Raw genomic sequence first — 21,260 nt, forward strand, 5'->3', positions numbered from 1 at the left:
TTGTTGTGCCTTCGACTCAGTACTGACTCCTGGCGACTGCCAGGACTAGCCCCTGCAGTTTTCTTGGCAAGATTTGGGGAGTGGTCTGTACTGCCTTCTTCTTGGGCTGAGCGACTGGCCCAAGGTCCCCCAGCTGGCTTTGTGCCTAAGGCAGGACTAGAACTCACGGCCTCCCATTTGCTAGCCTGGTGCCTGAACCACTCCACCAAACTGGCTCTCCTCCTCCTCCTCCTCCTCCTCCTCCTCCTCCTCCTCCTCCTCCTCCTCCTCCTCCTCCTCCTCCTCCTTTTACAGAGTGCCAAATCCTAAGAACTCTTGGCGATTTACAAACAAGATACATAAAAACAATATACAAGAAACAAAAAGTATACAAATAAGGATTCATAAACCAATGAAAACATAAAATTAAATTAAATTAACCAAAGGAAATCACACTATATAACCAAACTGAGATGGAATCAAGGCCCAAATGCCCTCCTGAACAGGTCTGTCTGGAGCAGCTTCTGGAAAGCAGGCAGAGTGGGGCCAGCCAGCACTACTCCAAACAGCAAGTGCAGCCACTGGAAAGCCTCACCCCGCTCCCTTCTCCTCAAGTGGGGTGCCACTAATAGTTTATCCCAGCTAGGTGGAACTGGCCGGGCCGATTACAACGGGAGAACGCAGTTCTACAGATGCACAACCCCCCATAGCGCAGGGTGCAGCAGTCTAAGCAGGTGGCGATGCGGGTGGAGTTGAGGACATGAATCACTGTAGCAAGACCCTCAGATAGGGTAACAAAGCTGGGAGAAGGCCCACCTGCCCACAACCTCCACCTGCTGTTCTAGCAGGAGCTGTGAATCCAGAAAAACCTCCAAAACACAGGCCTGCTCCGTCAAAAGTAGCGTCATCTCATACTTTCAAGAGAAGCAACTGGAGAAGACAGAGGACTCGGATGGACAAACCCCATCTTATTCTTACCTCCTTTTGCAAGTAGAAGTCTAGCAGAGTCTCAGATCAATTACATACTTGTGACTTTATGAGAAAATGAAGCTTTTTAGGAGAGCAAAGGGGGAATTCCCATCCACTTCTCTGATCCAGATAAATCTAATTGTTCTTCTGGAACACCTGGCTAATGCACTGATTTATGCACCAATTGCCTATTCTTGTAAGCAATTAAGTGGACCTCTGTAACTGAGTATGATTCCTCCTCCTTTTGCTTTTTTAAGCCACCCCTTAATATTCAGAATTTTCAGGATCTGAACAACAAACCATCCAGTTTGTAAAGATGCTTACTAGGGAGTAAATCCAACTGAAGACAAATGGAAATTATTTCCAAGTAACATCACTAAAATAGGGCTGGAAAATTTCTCCTATGATATATGTAACTTTGCTCTCCTTTGAAACAGGCCCTGCTTTACTAGGAATGTAGCTCTTGCGTGGAGATAACTTAGCACTATTTTTGATCATTGATTCTTCAAATGGCATATTTACTTTCCAGAAATCTGCTGTGGCTGGAGGCACTTAATATATAACCATTATGCTACAAATGATTAAAACAAAACAACCTGGCTAAGCTTTATTCTTTAAAAGGGATTTTTTAAAGGAAATTTTTCCAAGATTCTCCTACCAAAGGAGTATGGTAGATAAGCATCCCACTCAGGACATAAGTAGAACCTGTATGTTAGTAAATGAAAATCATCTTATTTGTATCTTTAATTGAAATGCATCTTTTGTTTTCTTCTACAATGGGGAAAAAGAGAGAGAAGGAAGAGATACATCACTGCAGAAATTGTTGTTATCCTATTCTGGATTACAAATACATGCCTAAATAACCAACATTTATTCAGACAGAAAAGCGTCTAATCCAACAGGCAAATAAGCCATCAAACCTGTCACACTGCTTTGTTGGCATAAGGAGTCTTTGATTAAAGATTTCTGTCAGAGGAATCTGGTTGCGACCTGCTGCACGTACCTCTACCGTACCATTTAGAAGGACAACCCCTGACAACTTTGTGATTCAGAGCCTGTCACAGCCCCACACTGGGAGGGAGAATAGGCCCCCAAGGCCCCAAAGTAATCAAAGATTTAAAGAGAGGTAGGGTAGAATTAGAAGCACACGGGTAGCACGCCAAACCTTACTGTAAAAGAGACAGACTCTCTAAAACCCATTTCCTACCTTTGGAACTCAGGGACACAAAGCTGTTTTCACTCATTTTGTAGAACAATGGTAGCCCCCAAGAGAAAACAAGGCAGCGTTTAGGTCTGGATGTTTCTCTCGTCCCTGGCCATGGCAAAGGGGAAGCATGGGCTCTATGTAGCTCAGCTAAATAAACTGGAAAGGAGTTCAAGCAAGAAAAACGATGAGGGATTTTGTAACCTAAACTCAGTTTTAACATGCTGGAAGGAATCGCACAGAAGAGCAAGCTAGATTTTGGATCCTTGAGATGTTCAACGTCAATCCGACTTTTCTCTTCTGACACATGCCCAACAGGACTCTCTGAAATTCTGCAACCCTCATCCTCTACTTCTATTCCTTATCGCTTTTAAAGCAAACTCTTTCAATCAATTCCTGCCTGGCTAGTTTGCATCCTATGTTGACCCCAGGTCACTCAGAATCAGAATTGTAAGGTTAGAAGGGACCTTAGGCTGGGACCTTCTCCTAACCTGCCACCACAAGGACCAGCTCGCACCCACCCAGCTGCCTGCCCCAACTTTTGAAAGGGGAAAACTGCTGGGATTCCTTTAAAAGGTTCTTCCAAATAGGAGGGAGAAAGAAAGTGCTGCACTGAGACTGAAAATTAGATCAGATATTGTACATGTGGGAGGGGGACGGGAGAGGGGCTGCCCTGACTAGGGGAAAGGGAAGAGTAGATGAGTGGAGAAGGCAAACATCAACAGGGGAGGAGTGCAGTTGCATGTCTTCCCTCCAAAGAGCTTGTTCTCCACATTTTCTTCCTACTGCGTTAAACTGTTTTCTACAATCAAAATTACCCATGAACTGGGGAGATGTGTTCAGAGTTGGGAGGGGGGAATCTAAGTATTTCATATGTGTGCCTTGATAACTCAGCCTTGTAAAAGGCTGTATGGAGATTTTTGGCCACCAGCAGTGAACCATATAAAACATAAGCACAACAAATATCAAATGAAAAACCCAAAGAGCAGATCAATAAAACATGTATGAATATCTATATCAAACAGCAAAGAAGGTCCGAGCAAAGGAAGAAGTCCTTAATGTGCATTGAAAAGACAGCAGACAAAATGCGTCATGCATAACCAAGGGAAGAGCACTCAAGAGTGAGGACAATAAAAGAAGGAAGATATGTGCTGTGAAATATTCCCTGGTGATTGCAGCAGCCTCTGAGGTTAATAAAAGAGAACAGGGTCATTCAGACAATGCGCTTGTGAGCCGCTCAAAGCTTTTTATGGTGATACCACCACTCTAAAGATGGTTTGCTAAATAGGCCATGGGTGCTGAGTTCTCTCAGCACAAACAGAACGTGTGCATGGCCCTACACCCTGTTCAACAGTTGCACTGCCACGTTCTGCATTATTTACAAATCAAACTCATACCAAGATGCTGACCAAACAAAGATCTCCATAGTTTCCACATGGATGCAAAGGATCAGCCTTCAGGCCTTGTTCTGAGATCACCCACCTCAACATTTCTAGAGTTTCAGTCTCAGACTTTGGAGTAGACAGTTCTGTGCACCTGCAAGTAAATGAGCCTCCATCTTTCCTCAAAAATGCTATACTTAATGATCAGTTGTGTGCCATTAAGTCCTTTTTGATTCTTAGCAACCCCATAGATAGATTTTTGTATCCCCTAACCTGCTCTTTCAGGTCTTCCAAAGGTGCACTCATTGCCACTGTAACTGAGTCCATCTCCTCAGTGCCAGTCATCCTCTTCTTCTCTTTCCTTCCACCTTTCCCAGCATTAGAGCCTTTTCCAGCGAGCTAGGTCTTCACATAATGATTCTGAAGTAGGATAATTTGAATCTGGTCATTTGTGTTTTGAGTGAGAACTCTGGGTTGATTTGTTTAGTGATCCATTTGTTGATTTTCTTGGCCATCCACAGTATTCTCAGGAGTCTTCTCCAACACCAACATTCAAAAGCATCAATAGTCTTTCTATCCTGCCTCTTCAAACTCTAACTTTCACTTCCATAGAGTGTTACAGGGAATACCATAGCTTGTATGATTCTGATCTTTGTAGTACAGGTACTCCTTGGTTAACGACCACTCGTTCAGTGACTGTTCAAAGTTACGATGGCACTGAATGAGACTAACGACCAATCCCCAAAGTCACAGCTGTCACAGCGGCCCCACAGTCGCATGATCACAATTTGGGTGCTTGGCAACCAGCTCACAATTATAATAGTTGCAGCATCCTGTGGTCATGGGATCACCATTTGTGACCTTCACTGCTGGCTTCTGACAAGCAAAGTCAATGGGGAAGCCATTAGGAAGTCACAAGTCATGGTCACGTGACATCGCACTTAATGACATCACGGGATTCGCTTAATGATCACAACTGGAACTGGCACCGTAAGTCAGTGCAGTCATGTGACATCACGCTTTACAACCATATCACTTAGCGATGGAGTTGCTAGTCTCAATTACCAATTAATTAAGCGAGGACTACCTGTATAGATACATTACAGCATTTGAATATCTTTTCCAAGGTCTTCACGGCTACTCTACCAAGTGCTAGTCTGCAGTGGATTTCTTGACTGTTGTTCCTTTAGCGTTGATGGTTGATCCTAAAAGGCAGAACCTATCTACCACTTCAATACCTTCATTACCAATTCTAAGGCTGATTGCTCTACCTGTTGTCATTAGTTTGGTCTTCTTTATATTTAACTTTAGTCCTTTTTTTTTTTTTTTTACTTTGCTCCTTGACTTTTATTACAAGAGCTTGCAGTTCCTTTGCGTTTTCGGCTATCAGAAAATGTCATCAGCATAGCACAGGTTATTGATGTTTCTTCCTCTAATTTTAAAACCACACTCGTCTTCTTCCAATCCAGCTTCCCTTAATATATATTCAGCATATAGATTGAACAAATAAGGGGAGAGGATGCAGCCTTGTCATATTCTGAGGATTGCTTCATGGAGAAGAGACTTAGCTTGACTTCTTTCTTATGCCCCACTGCCTCTAAGCATATATATATATACACAGGTAGCTCTTCCACCAAGATTCCCAACTAAGCATGGAGGTAATCAAAGCGGCCATGCTAAGCCTTCAGTAGGATACGACACCTTAAAGTTTGACTTCAGAACCACTGAATTCTGTAAGACTCCTGGAGGTTAATATCCATGATCAATACATCATAAAACATCCCAGAGCTGAATGAATTTTGCTATAAAGCCTTATATGGCTTGGTGGAGGGCTACATTCTCCAATCAGAATTGAGCTAACTGACTTGACTGTCCGGAGTAAAGCTGTTCGTAGTACACCACTTCTGACATAAGGGGGATTGAGGTATAGGGTTCCTGCTTCTCTCTGACAGCACCTGCTTATTGGCAAAGCCTCCTGGTTGAGACTGGAATGCTTGTTTCATCAGATACAGAGAGCTTTGGGCTATGAATGGCTGCAATTTGGATTTTGGGGCGGGGGGGTGTTGGTTTTGTCTTTGATGTTGATTGGGATGTTATTATCATGGACATTTTATGCTATGGAGTTTTATCTGTTAATCAGATTATGGGAGGTTTATCTGCCTAATCTAATCTAGTAGACAGATAAAACTCCATGGTTTATCTGTCTGCCGGATTATGGGAGGTTACAAGTTGAATAAATAACATCAGTTGAAACTGACAGTCAACCATGATAAAAAGCATATTCCAACGTATTCAGCCTAAATGTAATTTGGTCTGTCCATAAATGCTATTTGGACATTTCCACATTCTCCTGAATGAAATCATGGGGGGGAAGTGACTCTGATTTCAGCCAGGAGGCTCTTCCAAAGAACAAGCACTGCCACTGGGAAGCATCGTCTCCTGCCTTCAGCTCCATCACCTCCTGGAAGTGGGGAACTAGTAGCTGTTTCTCCCAAGATGACTGTGTGTGCAAGATAGTTCTGGATGGGCATGCAGTCCTGGAGTTATATGGTTGAATGGGGTAAAACCAGCACTTTGAATTGCACCCAGAAACGTACTGGCAGCCAAGACAGGTTCCAAAGCACAGATGTCATGTGGTTTTGACACAGGCTAGCAAACAGGTTGCTGCATTTTGTACCAACCACCACTTCCAGATAATCTTCAAAGGCAGCCCCATGGCAAGAATGGGTTTCACCAACTTATTTATTAAAAATGTTTTTAAAGCTACACTGAAAGGCAAAATCCTCCTATTTTTGCCTTTCAAGGTTCTTAAATGCATACCTGCCTGATATTAGGAATAAAAGCACCCCATGCTCTACAGGCAATATTCCACTATATATTATCTTAGTTTCCTAATCTGTTTCATATATTTTTTCCAGCTTGACTATTCTGACAGTTACATTTAATTTTTTTTAAACAAGGGAATATCCTGATTGTAAACACAAAATAATTGGCTTAATTCTGCTCCAGATCCAGACCTAAGTTTCAGGTATGAACTAATTTCTTGGACATTTTCACTGCATTGCAAATAATCATTATTGAACTTCCTCCACTTGCTGCTATGGTTTCTTCCTGCTTGGCTAGGCCTAAAATAAGTAATTCAGTTTTAGGCTATGTGGTTTCCCTTAAATTATTTCAAAATCATATAAAATGACTCATTTTTCTATTAAAATGATGAATGAGCTAAATGAGGTATGTAATAAAATACTGCAGGCTTGTAAACAAGTGAGTGTTTTCTTAAAGAAGAGTGCTCTTCCTTGTTTAGCATGCAGCCCTGCAGTATTTTCCAGGCCAGTCGTTGTTAAAACACAGGATAGGAAGAAGGATTTGGTGAGCAACAGGAAAAACCAGTTGTAATCTGCTTTTGAAGAAAATTGGAAGCCTCCTTGTAGTCAAAGAAGAGCCAGTGACAAACGGAGCTGCTAACAAAATCCTTATCTGCAGTACAATAAACTCTGAATTTAACAGGCTTCCATTCAGTGGACTTCAGATGCAATGGACAACATTTCCCACAGAAGTAACACAGAAGTCCATTACATTCAAAGTAGCTTGGAGGTGGCAGTTAAATTTAAATTTATTTATTTATTAAATAAATAACTGGCATGGGGCAAAAAAGGGGGCAATCAACCCTGGGGGTGGCTAGCACCTTGAAGATGCTCCCATATGTTAACATCTTACTGATCATCAACATCTTGGAAGATATTATTATCTGTGTATATGTTCAGTTTTATTCTATTTTTACTGTATTTTTATACTGTTTTTATTGCATTTTAACTAATATTTATTGTTGTTTTATTGTGAACCACCCAGAGTCCCTTCTTCGTGAGATGGGCGGTATCTAAATTTGAAATATAAATAAATAAATTTAAATTAACGTTAACCTTAATTTTATATCATTTGTGTATATGTTAATAAGGAGCTGATGGAAATTATACCATCTGCATCAATTTACATTATTTGCCTAAATTTATTATCAAACTAAATACTTAGATTGCCACAATAGTACTTTTGACACACCTTCAAGAATAATGGACACTCTTTCCCTCAATAAGTCCATTAAATCAAAGTTTTACTGTATGCAGTTTGAAGCTGTCCCTCAGGTCTATGGAGACGACTCTAAGGAGTACATATGTACAAAACATACATATCACACCCATCTTATTCTTTCCAAGGTAAGCAACTTTATGCACAGTGCAGAAATGGAGAGAGAAATAGTGAGAGAAAAAGAAATCAGGGCACAAGATAAGAAAATGAGATGTAGCTGAATCTACCTAGACCAACACCACTGTTGGTTTGTACTTCTCCATATCTTTCTTTCTTGCCAATCATCCTTGCTTTCACCACGTCCATATACCATTTCATACAGTGCCTTTAGTTCTTTAAACTTCACTCCCATTTCTTTCTAAGGATCTCATAAACTCCATCCAGTCACATCTTTCTCAGTTTCCCCTTCCTCTCAACCCACTCTTCCTTTCAGCGCATTCTCTTTGCTTTCATGTATTTGTTTTGCATTTGATCTTCATTCATTCTCCCTGTATGACAACCTCAATGTGCTTCCTTCATACTCATCGCTCTGTTTTGTATTCAATACACATTCATTCAGTACACATTTATCCTTGACCCCATCTCTACTTGTTTTACTACCCTCCCTTAAGTACCCAACTTCCACAGCATTCAGTTTACTTTTATTCTGCTCCTGATATATGCAATTTTTTGGACTGTGGTGCATGAGAGGGTGTAGTTTTTGCATTCATTTTGGCTACCCTCCATTGCAAAGAGCTATTCGCAGGTAACACCCAATCATTCAGGTGAAGGAAGCCTGAAGAATTCATAGTCCAGCTCTTTGATCTGTTCAAGAATTCTAGAGCGAGAGCATCCTCAAGAGATGGCTCTGTCTGAAGACCTCCAATGAGGAAGTGGTAATACTCCTGTAGATAACTGGTTCTACTGTCAAACTGATAGGGTTCCAAAAAGCCCTGAGACCTGGCTTTGGTTTCAGGCCTGGGGGTGATGTGCTTGTGAGGCCCCTGGTTTGGTTTGATTTGTTACTGTCTGTTTTAGTCTGGGACGCCTATGGGATTGTAAGTTTTTAACTCTTTTTATTGTTTTGTATTTGTATTTGTAAGCCACCCAGAGTCTGTGGGAGTGGGCAGCTATAATAATATCATAATAAATCCATCAAGATCTTTTTTTTCCCTCTTCCTTCTATAACTTGAACCCCCTAGATCCTGTCTCATCCTCTAGAGAAAACAACTAACTCTGCATGAGAACCCTTCTAATCACTAAACAGCTTCAAGCAAGCCTCAGTCACCACCACCCCAGCCTTTTCTTTTCCAGGCTAAATTTTATCTAGTATCTTCAATCATTCCTCACAAGAGGTTGTTTAATGTAACTATTCCAACATCCTTATCTTTCTCTTTATTTGTTCTAATGTATTTATATGCTTCTTAAAGAGCAGTGCCAAAAATAGGGTAAAGTATGCACGTTTTATTGGCTTGGCATGGAATAAAGTTGAGCTATGATCTCTCCTGTCTTGGCAACTATTTCTGCTAATCCAAGTTAAAATCATATTAGCTTCTTTGTTGTAGCCATTTTATTTACACTCTGCTTGCTTAATGTTCAACTTATGATCAACTGCAATTATTACTAACACAAAACCCAGAATGTTTCCTTGTTAATGCCATTTTGGAAATTTCGACTCAGTTTTCCATGGTCACAAGACCACTCTGAATGTTATTCTGGCCTTCTGTGGTGTTAGTTATCTCTTCCAGTTTTACTATCATCTGAAAACATAATCAAGATTCCTTCCATGCTTTTATTACATCATTGATAAAAATGCTGAAGAGTCCTAGGCTCAGGATGAACAAAGTTGCAGTCCATATCTTTTAACCTTGATTTATATTCATAAGTCAAGCAGAAATTCCTCCCAAACATCTTTCCTGCAGTCTAGGGCTACAACACAGCCATATCTACTGTTGGTTCACTGGAATATTTCAAACATTAGGGTCTGCATAGGATTTGCACCTCCCATGGAAACAGAGGAATTTGCATGAGGGGGGCAAATGATGAGATAAGCATTTCATCATCGCAACACAAGCTCTGCCCATTTTGTATGTAGATCATGATATCTCATAAATGAACAAAATGGGCAGAGATGGCATTATAACAGCGTAACACTCATTTTGCCATTTTGAGGAGAGCACTGGCTCCTACAGATGCCTCTGCCTAAGGAGACATATTTTTAGTTCAGAAGATCAGCTACTGGCAGTACCTCTTGTATGGAATGTCTTGTCCCCTGGTAAGATTTGCAGAGGATACCTGCGTTAATCTGTTGCAGAAAAACAACAAAGGATCGATATGTCTCCTTTAAAAGGGTCACACATTCACCACAACGTAGGTTTCCATGGAGCTCACTCCACTTCAGTGGATATTATCCCTGAGATAGCAATCCAAAAATGTCAATAACTGGGGTTGCCTTCCACATGTACCCAAAACCAACCACAGTGGTGGAACTTGTGGGGAGGGCTAGTAATACTGGGACTGCCATTTTAAAAAAAACTGGGCCTAAGAAACTCCACTAATCCACATCCAATCAACCAAAGATATAGCCATAAATCCCAATTATACCTAGTTAAATTTCAACTGATTGCAGTTTGTGAGCAATTGGGGAGCAGGGGGAGAAAGACCATTCTATGAACAATATATTGCCAAGTTTATCCTGGACGTCACCAAAACATGGCTTGCGGGGGTGATTAAATGAAATGGTAGACCACCCTGTTTTGGATGAGGGAATAAGTCTGACTTCCACAGAAACTGGAAAAGGCAATACCCCCCCCCCCATTTCCACAATGGTTCATTCCAAACAGTAATCAATTTTAAACATTGTATCTGGCACCAAGTTCATAGAAATATATTTTCTTTGCCTCTCCAATAGGAAATGAGATTTTAACATCAGTGGCAACTCAATAAACCTGTTTTCCAAATATAATGTCTTAAAGGCAGCTCATTTCACTGAGCAGTGAAGCAAATGTATGAACAGTAAATGCCAGGTCATTATAAGGAGATGGATATATAGCTGCTTTTGTGTACTTCAGTTATCTATAGATTTACTTTTTAAATTCCAGGCGCTCTATAGCTCACCCTGGCACTCATAATTTGTCCGCTGATGGAATGTCAATAAGTTATTTATAGCAATGTCACTGCATTGAAAACTATTCTAGTGGCTATAAATCTCGGTGGGTTCAAATGAAGTTTTTCAACACAAAACGTTTAATGAGGAATTCTAAAGGCAGAGGTGGTACTGAACTAAAAGGCGGTTTCCAAAAACTGCGGTTGAGAAGTGAACAGCCTCTGCCATCCAGCTCCCCACCACTCCAAAAAACTCATCAGGTGGCCGCAGTGGGAGAGACAGGAAGCAGGATCCTTTTACAGGCTCTCCTGCCAGACCAGTCCTACAGAGATGCCAGATTATCACTTTAAGCACGGTTCCTTAACCTTGGCAACTTTAAGACGGGTGGATTTCAACTCCCAGAATTCCTCAGCCAGCCTGGGTGGGGAATTCTGGGAGTTGAAGTCCACCCATCTTAAAGTTGCCAAGGTTGAGGAACCCTGACTTTAAGACTGTATCGCAAGGAATGAGCACATGGGGTCACAAAGAGTCGGACACGACTTAACGACTGAACAACAAACAACACCCATTTTATGCTCTATCTTTTAGGTGATAAGCTCAAGGACAAGGAATGTCTGATTACTGATCTCCACAGAACCCTCTGACTGTCTTCACAGGCGTGTAAGTTCCAGGATTGAAGCTACCCGGGCTACAATCCTATACACACTTCCTTGAGGGGCAAAAGGAAATTGAGTTCATTTTCAGTGGATATATGTAAGCCTTCTGCTGCTCTATTCATTTCCTCACTTCTATCAACTTTCAGTACCTCCTAACATGTCAAGCCTTGAAAAGCTTGACATTTTGCCAACAATACCACAGTTTCAGATGGAAAATTGCTACCTTCCGTCTTAAGTGCATAAAAGAACTTAAACATTAAATGCAAGTTTCAGGAGCAGGAACGTGAATGTATTAAAGAAAAAACATGAGGAAAAGTCTTTAAGCAAAACTTGGACAAGAGGAATCCCTACAGTTCTATTTCCAAAAAGATACTTGGGTTATCTTTTAGTGAAATGGGGAAATGCAGAGGTAATATTTTAGAAAAATATATACTTAATTTGAAAGTAATCTCCTTAGTGGATCACCACTGACATCCTTAAATAATGCCTTAGACTCAAGATAACACAAAAGCTTTAAATTGTTTGACATTAATTCGTCGTACGTAGATGTTTTCTAACAGAACTATCCCAGTTTCAGAAATCAATGGAAAATAGTAGTCAAATGCTTTAAGCTAGGTCACACGACCATGCAGAGATGGGACAGAAACCTTAAGCACTGGATTCTTGACATAACACCTTTAAAGTAACACTGAGCTCCAGCAAACCCTGCAACGGTCTTGCAATCGCAAGAGATATCAAAATACAGTTTCCTTAACTAATAGATTATGGCCACATTTCTGTTCAAGAAAGAGGGCAGCTAGCCATCCTGTATGGGCTGCCTGCACCATTCTAGGTCTTCTGCAGCTTGATGATCTTGGGAAAAACCATACACTTACCAGCAGCTGTGATTTCGTGTGTTCATCTTCAGTTGCAGCTCTCTCTCTGAGAATGGCTCTAGCCAAATGCTCACTGGAGACAGTTCTCTCTCGCTCAAGGACTTTACTGACTTCATCTTGAATGTACATTTGGTTTTGTTTCAATCTACGAAAGAGTAAAGACAGAAAACTGAACTGTATGGTCAAAGCAGAATGCTTGCCTAATGTGTCAAAACAAAAGGATCACTAAAACAAACCAGAATTCTGCTAGAATTGATTGGCCTTTCATTTCAATGGAACCAGCACACTGAGACATGGTGGAACATTCCCCACAGCTTGTGTCTACTGATAATGCCATAATGCACCCAGGAGCTCTGGTAGAGATATATAATTGCTGGTTTTTAACAGGCAAGAGCACTTCTAAGCATGAATGCCAGGCTTTATTATATGCATAAAGCTTCAAGTCTAGCAAGTAATGTGATTTCAACTTATCAGCACAGCACGCAGATATAATATCATTATGATTATAAAAATCCTATTTCCCAGAAAGATTAAATGCATTATTAATATTTCTTCAGTAGCACGTAGCGTGTAATCTAAGCATAGAGCTATCCTTATTCCAGGCCACTCTTGTTCAAAATAAAGTGATTTATCTGTCATCACTTATTTACCATCAAAGGTTTTAACTCACACAGAACTTTATGCAAGAGTTACTTCTTAGATGATTATTATCAGAAACCTATCCAGACAGATACACAAAAGAAACAGGAATCAAAACTGGCCAATCCAGAGCCTTGGCATCAATCAATCAATAACCAAATCCCCACTCCTGCAACATTCCCATCTCTTTAAAGAGTCAACTGTGTTGAAGACCATCTGGGCACGCCCATTATACTGTTGCATGCTAGTAGCTATCTGTCTTCCATGGCATGTTTTAGCAACTAGCTAGTTTTAACTCAAACATGTCAGACTTACAAGTTATTCTTAGGTTTCCTTTCATTCTCTGGAGTCAGACTACTCATGCCGCTGTTCTCTCCACCCCAATGATGCCCCCAGAAGTGCATGGTCCTTTATAGTCAGTATTTTAAGCTTGTAGCTATCTTTGAGTTGGGACACCAGAGAGTTTTCCCTTTGCCTGAGCACTCCAGACAATTTGTAAATTGAAGATTAATCCAGATTGTGCTTGGTCTCCAAGACCATGCTTTTTCCTAGTGCTACCCATGTTCTGCTCTGATGCCTAACCCACTTTTCAAGAACCAAAGACTCACATTTCTCTTCTTGAACTATCCATGACTTTGCTCATTCAGAAAGATATGTGTTGATATATACTGCCAGAAAAAGAATTTGATCTCCTGATAAAGCTCACAGAGAGTCCAAAGACTGGTTTTATATGTGACACACCACACACATTCATTATTTCCATTTCTGATGCACAGGAAAGAGCTATATGATATATATGAGTTGCTAGTTTTGAGACCAATGATGCCAAAATTGGAAAACGCAGAAGTAGAAATTTTAGGAAGGAAGGAAGGCTCCAGCTAATCAGGAAGGCAAGCCAACAGTTAACCAAGGAGTGCAAAATGTTTCTCTTGCTTCAAGGAAAGGTGGTAATATATTTGTCTTAGGGCATGTTTTGGGCTCAAAATCCCTCTATAAGTGAAAACAGGTGTTATCAGTGCCAATCTGGCCTACAACATTTTAAGTCTAGATCAACGTTTCCCAGCCTTGGCAACTTTCAGATTATGGACTTCAACTCCCAGAATTCATAGCAAGAACCACGCTGGCTGGGGAATTCTGGGCACTGAAGTCCACACATTAGGAGGTTGCCAAGATGAGAAACACTGGTCTAGATGCTGTATGTTACACTGTCCAATCCAGATAATATTAGAGTCCTCAGATCCTCTGCTGTGTAGAAGAAAACTTGCTCAAATAACTGTACCCATCTACTCATATTTGCTTAATTCACAAAATGTTAAATGTTGAATTCACAAAAATAATCTGACAAGATGCCAAAATGAACAAAATTATCTTTACAATACCTGCCATTCTACCACTACACATTTTTGTACAAGAACTAAAATATTGTACAAAATTATTGTCTTAAGTTATTGTATTAAATAATTTCTGCTAATAAAATACACTGGCTTTATGTATGTTCTCATACTGAGCACAAAGTCAACATCTGAAAATTTGCCGCTGGTAAAAGATGATCAAACAGACCTCTTCAAACAGGGTTTGGAAATCGCAGCAGAGATTAGGTTTCTAAGTCTCGTGCCTTGTGTACATTGCCAAGATATTTTCAGAGAAATTCCTAATAGCTAGGGTCACTTTGCAAATGTTCCCCCCATCATCCCCACACCCCACACCTTCTACTGCAGAGGATTACCCTCTTCCCCAAGGAAATGGTTAGAGGTTGGGAATGAAGGAAGGCTGGCAATAACCATCTGAATTGCCTTTGTGCTTCCTATACAACCCTCTGGAATGTAAACCAAATGGGAGTTTTTACCAAGTTTATTAAGCAGCATCTTCAATTACTCAAGCAGAAAGCCTAAATTATGCAGGCATGGACCAAATTGCATTACAAGATGTCCCCAGATCCTGCAGATTATTCCAATCAAATCACATTGGCTACCCAATCAATGATGCAGAAAAAGAAAAGGCTGAACAGACATGCACACATTTCTCGTTGCAAAAGTCAGGGATAATCCCAAACAGAGGTACCAAGGATTGTTGATGAAGACAAAGGAGCTCTTGCTTGCTTCAGCATAGACAATATTGGAAAAGGCTGCTAATTTTAAGAGGTGACTTCAGCAGCAAAGAGCAATTCTGATGAAACATTTGAATCTGACAGGGCAATTCTGGAACAGTCCAGACAGCGCAAAGACAAAATGCAAGCAAGTACTGAATACCTGCAAATGGGAAACCAGAACAAAAGGCTATTTTGTATTTTTATGGGAACGTGCTTATTGGTGTCCAGCTCAGAACAAAACCCTTCTTGTATATGTCCACGGCTATTTTCCTTTCCCATCCAAATTTCCCCTTATTGTGCTTTCCCTCCCTGTTTATACGGCTGCCATCTGAGCAGTGAACAAGATAAAAACAAAAACAAAATCACATTTAATTAGAGGGGGAAAAAACAAATCAAGGCCCCTAAATTTCTCAAGAACATCAGAACCAGCACATCCCATCCATGTCAGAGCTCCATTAATGCCCTGGCCCCAATGCCTGGGGTAACAGGCAGGTTTTCATGGCCTTCCAGAACACCAGCAGGATCAGGGTTGTCCGTATCTCGGGGGGGGAGGCTGTTCCCCAAGATAGGCACCATGACAGAAAAGACATCTTTGCTAGGACCAATCAAGTAACGCTGCTTCACTGGTAAGTCCCAGAGCAGGCCCTTCTGCTCAATCTGGTGGGATGGGCAGAAAACATTGGGAAGAAACCACTGGGGAGAAGTGATCCCACAAGAAACCCAGCCTCACACCATGCAAGACTTTAAAGATGACAACAAGCACCTAGAATTGCATCTGGAAGCCCTCTGGGAGCCAGTGCAGCTCACAGAGCAGCAATGTTATGTGGCGTGCCCATTACTGCCTGTGCCACTGCATTCTGGACCAGCTGAAGTTTCTGAATGCTCTTCAAGGGCAGCCCCAGTAAAGCGTGTTGCAACAGTCCAACTGGGAGGTGACCAAGGCATGAGTGACCATGAGCAATGCTTCCCAAACTAGGAACATGGGCATGCTTCAGGTCCTGTCAGCTAAGGAATGCCAGTTGGTGGGGCCTAGCAGATGTGCCTCTTCTGCCATGGTGCCCACCTTATGGAACATTTTCCCTCTGGAGATCAGGATGGCCCCAACCCCGCTGGCTTTTCTTAAGTCCTTAAAGACCTGGGTCTGTCCCCAGGCCTGGGGCCTGAGTGTGTGCAGGGACCCATTTTGTGGTTAATTGAGTCATTATGATGGGTGCTTTATTCTCAGCTATGTATTTTAATGCTTGTATTAATACAGTAATACCTCGGTTCACAAACGCTTCTGTTCACGAACAATTCGGTTCGCGAACAGCAGCGTTCGCAAAGTTTTGCTTCCGTTCGCGAACTCCGCATCGGGTGACAAACATGACCCATGACCATCTTCCCTGCTCTGACACGTGATCGTGGCTTCCTCTAGGCGAGATCGTGGTCACAGACAGACACTTGCTGTGAAGTTTTTTGGTGTCGCCTCAAGCAAGGTTAGTGTTCTCTCTCTTCATACTGTACTGTACTGTACTTTGTTTCATATTTTTGTGGTTTAAAAAAAAATACATATGGTTCAGAACGGATTAACTTTATTTACATTGAACCTTATGAGGAAATTTGATTCGGTTGGCGACCACGTTCGTAGGGGTCAGAACGGATTAACCTTATTTACATTGAACCTTATGGGGAAATTTGATTCGGTTCACGACCAGAATCGTGGAACGAATTAAGTTCATGAACCGAGGTACCACTGTACAATTGTTTTTATCTCTTAAATTCTCTTCGCTGCCCAGAGTCACTTGGTGAGATGGGCAGCCAGACAAATTAAATAATAAACAAACCAACAAACAGGCCCAACTGGTGCACAAGATGTGATTGTGGAAAGGCTCTCCTGGCCCCGGCTGCCACCTATTCCTCAAGCAGGAACCATGAATCCAAGAGGACCCCCAGATTCTACACCAATGCTGCTTGGGAGAGTGTCGTCCAGAGTAACATCCAGAGTTAATGATGTAAAGATACAGGGGGGTGGGGGGCCAAAACCCATAGCAGCTCAGTCTTGTTGAGGTTGAGATGAAGCTGATTCTTCCCCATCCAGACTTGCACTGGGAAAGCACTTCAGCTTGGGCAGAGACGTGTACCAGAGTACACAGAAATGTACAACAGAAAAGTAAACAATATCATCAGTACACTGGAATACTAAACCCACCAGGGGTTTCAGGTAGAGGTTTAACAGGAGTGGGGAGAGAGTAAACCCCCTGGTGCCTAACAAAGCAGGGACCTAGGGCTAGACTTCTCTCCCCTACCAACACTGATTGGAACCAGCCTCAGAGGAAGGACAAGGACCATGCCCCCCACTCCCAACCCAGTCCAGAAGGATACTATGATCAGTGATATCGAAAGAAGTCAAGAGGGGCCAGGACGGATACACTACTCCCATCCCGAGCCTGCCAGAGGTTATCCACAAGCACTATCAATGCTGTCTCAGTACTATCCTGTCTTGAACCATGACTGCGATGGGTTCAGATAATCCACCTCCTCTAGAGCCCTTTGGAGCTGCAAGCCTACCATCATCTCAACCACCTTCCATCCTTCCTGAGTGTCAGAAATTTAGTTACTTAGGTGCCAAGAAACCTGAAATATACACTCAGCTCTTCCACTCTCTTAAAAAAAAGTTTTTCCCAGCAAAACTTTGATTACTTTTCCTTCAAGGCTCTAGTGGTATTCTTTAAAAACCTGCTTTAGATAAAGCGCAACACACATCTTATTCCTATCAATTCTAAGTATTTTCAAAGCAAGGAGGAAAAAACAAGAAAGGTAATCTGGGATATTCTAAATGAAACTGTCACTTTATAATACGTTCTTGTAAAGCCAGTGATCCAACTGCTACTTCCATGAACACACTGGCCCCTTGCACATTTAATTTTTGGCTATTTTATCACTAATCCTTGTCAAGATCCAAGTACTGAAATAAGACACCTTGAGTGTCCTCTGGATAGATAAGCAGAATATAAACTACTAACTATCCATATTTTAGCTTGCCAAACGCAGTTTCCACAAGCAGTACATATATGGAGATAGGAGGAGGAGGTGCTTAAATATAAGAAAGAGAAACTCTCATAACCATTGTTTGCTTTGACATCCTTGTAATGAATCCATCTCCTATGCAAATTCTTTTTTATCATCGATTAAAAACATTTATATCTGTTCCAATACCAATGAGGGTAACAAGTTATCCAAAACAATTAAACAAACCAGTTTAAACAAAGAAAACTCCACTCTACTCTAAAATTACATTCAGTCAGAAATAAATGGGGTCAGGGAACTTTCCTCAAGATTGGCTGTTCCAAAATGCTAAAATATTAATACCAAACTCAAAATTCCCCTGCCCAGTGGGTGAATGAGGCCAATCCTCACCCATATCTTAGCTGGAACTGTTATCCACACTCATAACTTTAATGTTATCCACATTAAAACCACTGGGTTAAGCATATACTCTGTGTTAAACCAGTAACTGACTTTGGGAGGGGCATTATCTACATTGCACATAAACTGAACACAGCAGCCTTTGAACATCAGCAATGACAAAGAATCATGGGAGTTGTAGTCCAAAACACTTTGGAAAACACTAGACTACCAACTCTTGAATTACCATTCATAAGAAACACAATTCTGCACAGAAATTGAAAAGCAGAGGGAAAGATGGGGAATGTCTTCCAAATTCATGTTAAAAGCTCAGGCTTCTTACTATCAAAATAGAACGAAGAGATCCGAAAAGCTTATCTGAAAAGGAGCCTCATTCAAGATTTCATAACAGCACCTTTAAAAGAAAGTCATTTCCTTTTTCTTTGGCCAGCTTTTCACGATGAACGTGTTTCAAGCTAACGCTGACATTGTCTCTTGCTTCTGAAGTTGGACAACCCCACATGGCAACAACGCCAAGAGACTTTGGTTGACTGAAGGGTTCTGCACAAAGACACCGAATGCATTCTCAATTCACTGGAACTCCAGTGCAAAGCAGGACAGTTCTGAAGGCACACGTGGCTTATTTGCATTATGTAATTGCAGGTTTTGTAGGAGTTTAATGAAACTAACACAAGTCAACACTGCCCCAGGATCTCAAACACCTGTGTGCATCAACTTATAGTAGTTTTCTCCCCCAGCACATTTGATTGGCATTTAGTATGCACTGGAAGAAAGCTTACGATGCCTAAATCTCCAGCAAGGAACTTTACCAGCCACATTAATGCTAAAAAAGAAATAAATAGAGACTTAAGGCTTTTATGCAGGCACACACATCCACGGCAAGTCCTTTCATTTCATTTTAATACTTCAATAAGGATTCAAATGCATACACAAACACACACACCCACACACATGCAGAGAGTACCAAGATTATTTCTCTGCAATGCAATTCAATCAATTCTGTGGAATTTGCTACCAAAAGGTACTGTAATGGCCCTCTGCTTGAATGGGATAAAACAGAATCAACCCCATGTGCTACCTGTGCCACGGGCATCCAGTGCAAGCTATGATGGCATCATTTGTGTGCCATGACATCATCATACAAATGACACTGTTTGTGTCGTCTGTACAATGATGTCATGGCCACGTGACATCATTTGCCCCCTTGCCCCTTCCATGGATGCCAAACTGCCAAGGTCCATGGTCTAATCCTGCACAATTTTTCTTCTGTTCTTAAGTCCAAGAATATAAAATGCAAAATAAAACAGAAAATACAGAGGACATCCATCCGCTCCAAGAAACATTTTACTTTCATTTTCAAATAAGCTTTTCGGATCTCTTCGTTCTATTTTGATAGTAAAAAGCCTGAGCTTTTAACGTGAATCTGGAGGGCATTCCCCATCTTTCCCTCTGCTTTTCAATTTCTGTGCAGAATTGTGTTTCTTATGAATGGTAATTCAAGAAAAACTCATCATGCCTGAAAACGGGCAATCTAAATGAGCAATGTAAACAACCCGATCTAATAAATTATTAAGACAGAGCTGTTAGAAGAGGAGAAACCTGCTTTAAGTCACAAGAGCCCCATACTACTTATTTGCCAACTCAAAACTAAGTGTTATTACCTCAGCAGGAACAGCCAACATTTGGGCAGTCAAACAAAAGAACTTCACACCAATGTCCTGTATTCTACAAGGGATTCTATTTCAAAACTGGATTGTTAAAAATTATGCACCACTGAGAGAGAAGCTATTGTTTCTCATGTATGTCCAGTTTTACCTATCAATAAATATTCAATGGTTCTAGGAGTTGTAGTCCCAATACAGGAGGAGGATAGTATTTTGGAAAAAAAGATGTTATCAGAGGCCACTGACAAAATTGTCGGGGCAATAGTCTTGCCATCACACACACCCAGTGAGGCCAGTTTTTCTAAAGAAATAAATAGAATAAATACTGCCAGTGACTCAGTATATGACATATAACACATACAATATATGTGTTACACATATAGGATTATACACTTACCATTTTAATTCCATTTCCTATTATGCTGAGAAATTATCTCAGAATGAAGGGGACAGAGGTATCTATAGCAGGCTTATTCATATGAGAAAGGGAGTTCAATGGATAAGAGAAGGAATTTTAGATAAGAGAAGGAACTTTATAAAGGAAATTTGTCTGATATCAGAAGGAAGAAGCACAGGTCCAACTGGAAGGAAACATAAAAGGCATGAAAAAAAAATTCCACTGCGGCAGCTCAAAATCCAGGGGTTGCATATGTGAAAAGTGCCATTGATTGATTGATTGACTGACTGATTTGATTTATATTTTGCCTTTTCTCCAGGAACTCAAGCCAGGGTACTTACTGTTCCTCCTCCAATTTTCCCCTACTACAATTCCGTGTGACTGAGGGAGAACCACAACCTGCTCTTAATCCAGCCTCTTCCTCATTGAGCCACCCTGGGCCTGGGCCTGGGCCTGGCCCAAAGTCCCCAAGGAGCTTCTGTGGCTGAAAGGGGACTAGATCCTGGTCTCCCTGCTCCTAGACCAACACCTCCACCACTAGACCCCACTGCCTCTTTGGGCTGAGAATGTAAAGCAGAGTTAGTCTGGTTAATATTACCAATGAAGATGTACACAGTCACCATTCAAATTAACAAAGTGCTATATTTGGGTTGTGAAAATATTTTTCTGCTAGTAAGATTGGAAGCCTCTGCCTTTTCCCTTCCTCAAGTGGAACAGCTTGATGCAATGCGCTACCTGCTGTTATTATTATTGTGAAATTCATCTCTCTATCTATGACACACTACCACATAAATGCCGATATGTAGGGCAATTTTCAATTTCTAGGCCCTTCA

The 21,260-nt window shown here is 41.2% G+C and overlaps 1 protein-coding gene across 2 annotated transcripts in view; it reads right to left on the reverse strand.

Moving 5' to 3' along the window:
• Positions 1 to 21,260, reverse strand: part of CHCHD3 (coiled-coil-helix-coiled-coil-helix domain containing 3) — a 230,048-nt gene that overhangs the window by 148,537 nt on the left and 60,251 nt on the right. For both annotated transcript variants that reach the window (XM_088141426.1, XM_088141427.1), the window contains one exon: positions 12,234 to 12,378. In XM_088141426.1, the coding sequence (XP_087997552.1) occupies positions 12,234 to 12,378 (145 nt within the window). The remainder of the gene's footprint in view (positions 1 to 12,233; positions 12,379 to 21,260) is intronic.

Source organism: Python bivittatus, unplaced genomic scaffold (genome assembly GCF_059951505.1).
Source record: "Python bivittatus isolate LINGU-HERP-01145 unplaced genomic scaffold, Pbiv_v1 ctg000330_np1212, whole genome shotgun sequence".
Taxonomy (NCBI): Eukaryota; Metazoa; Chordata; class Lepidosauria; order Squamata; family Pythonidae; genus Python; species Python bivittatus.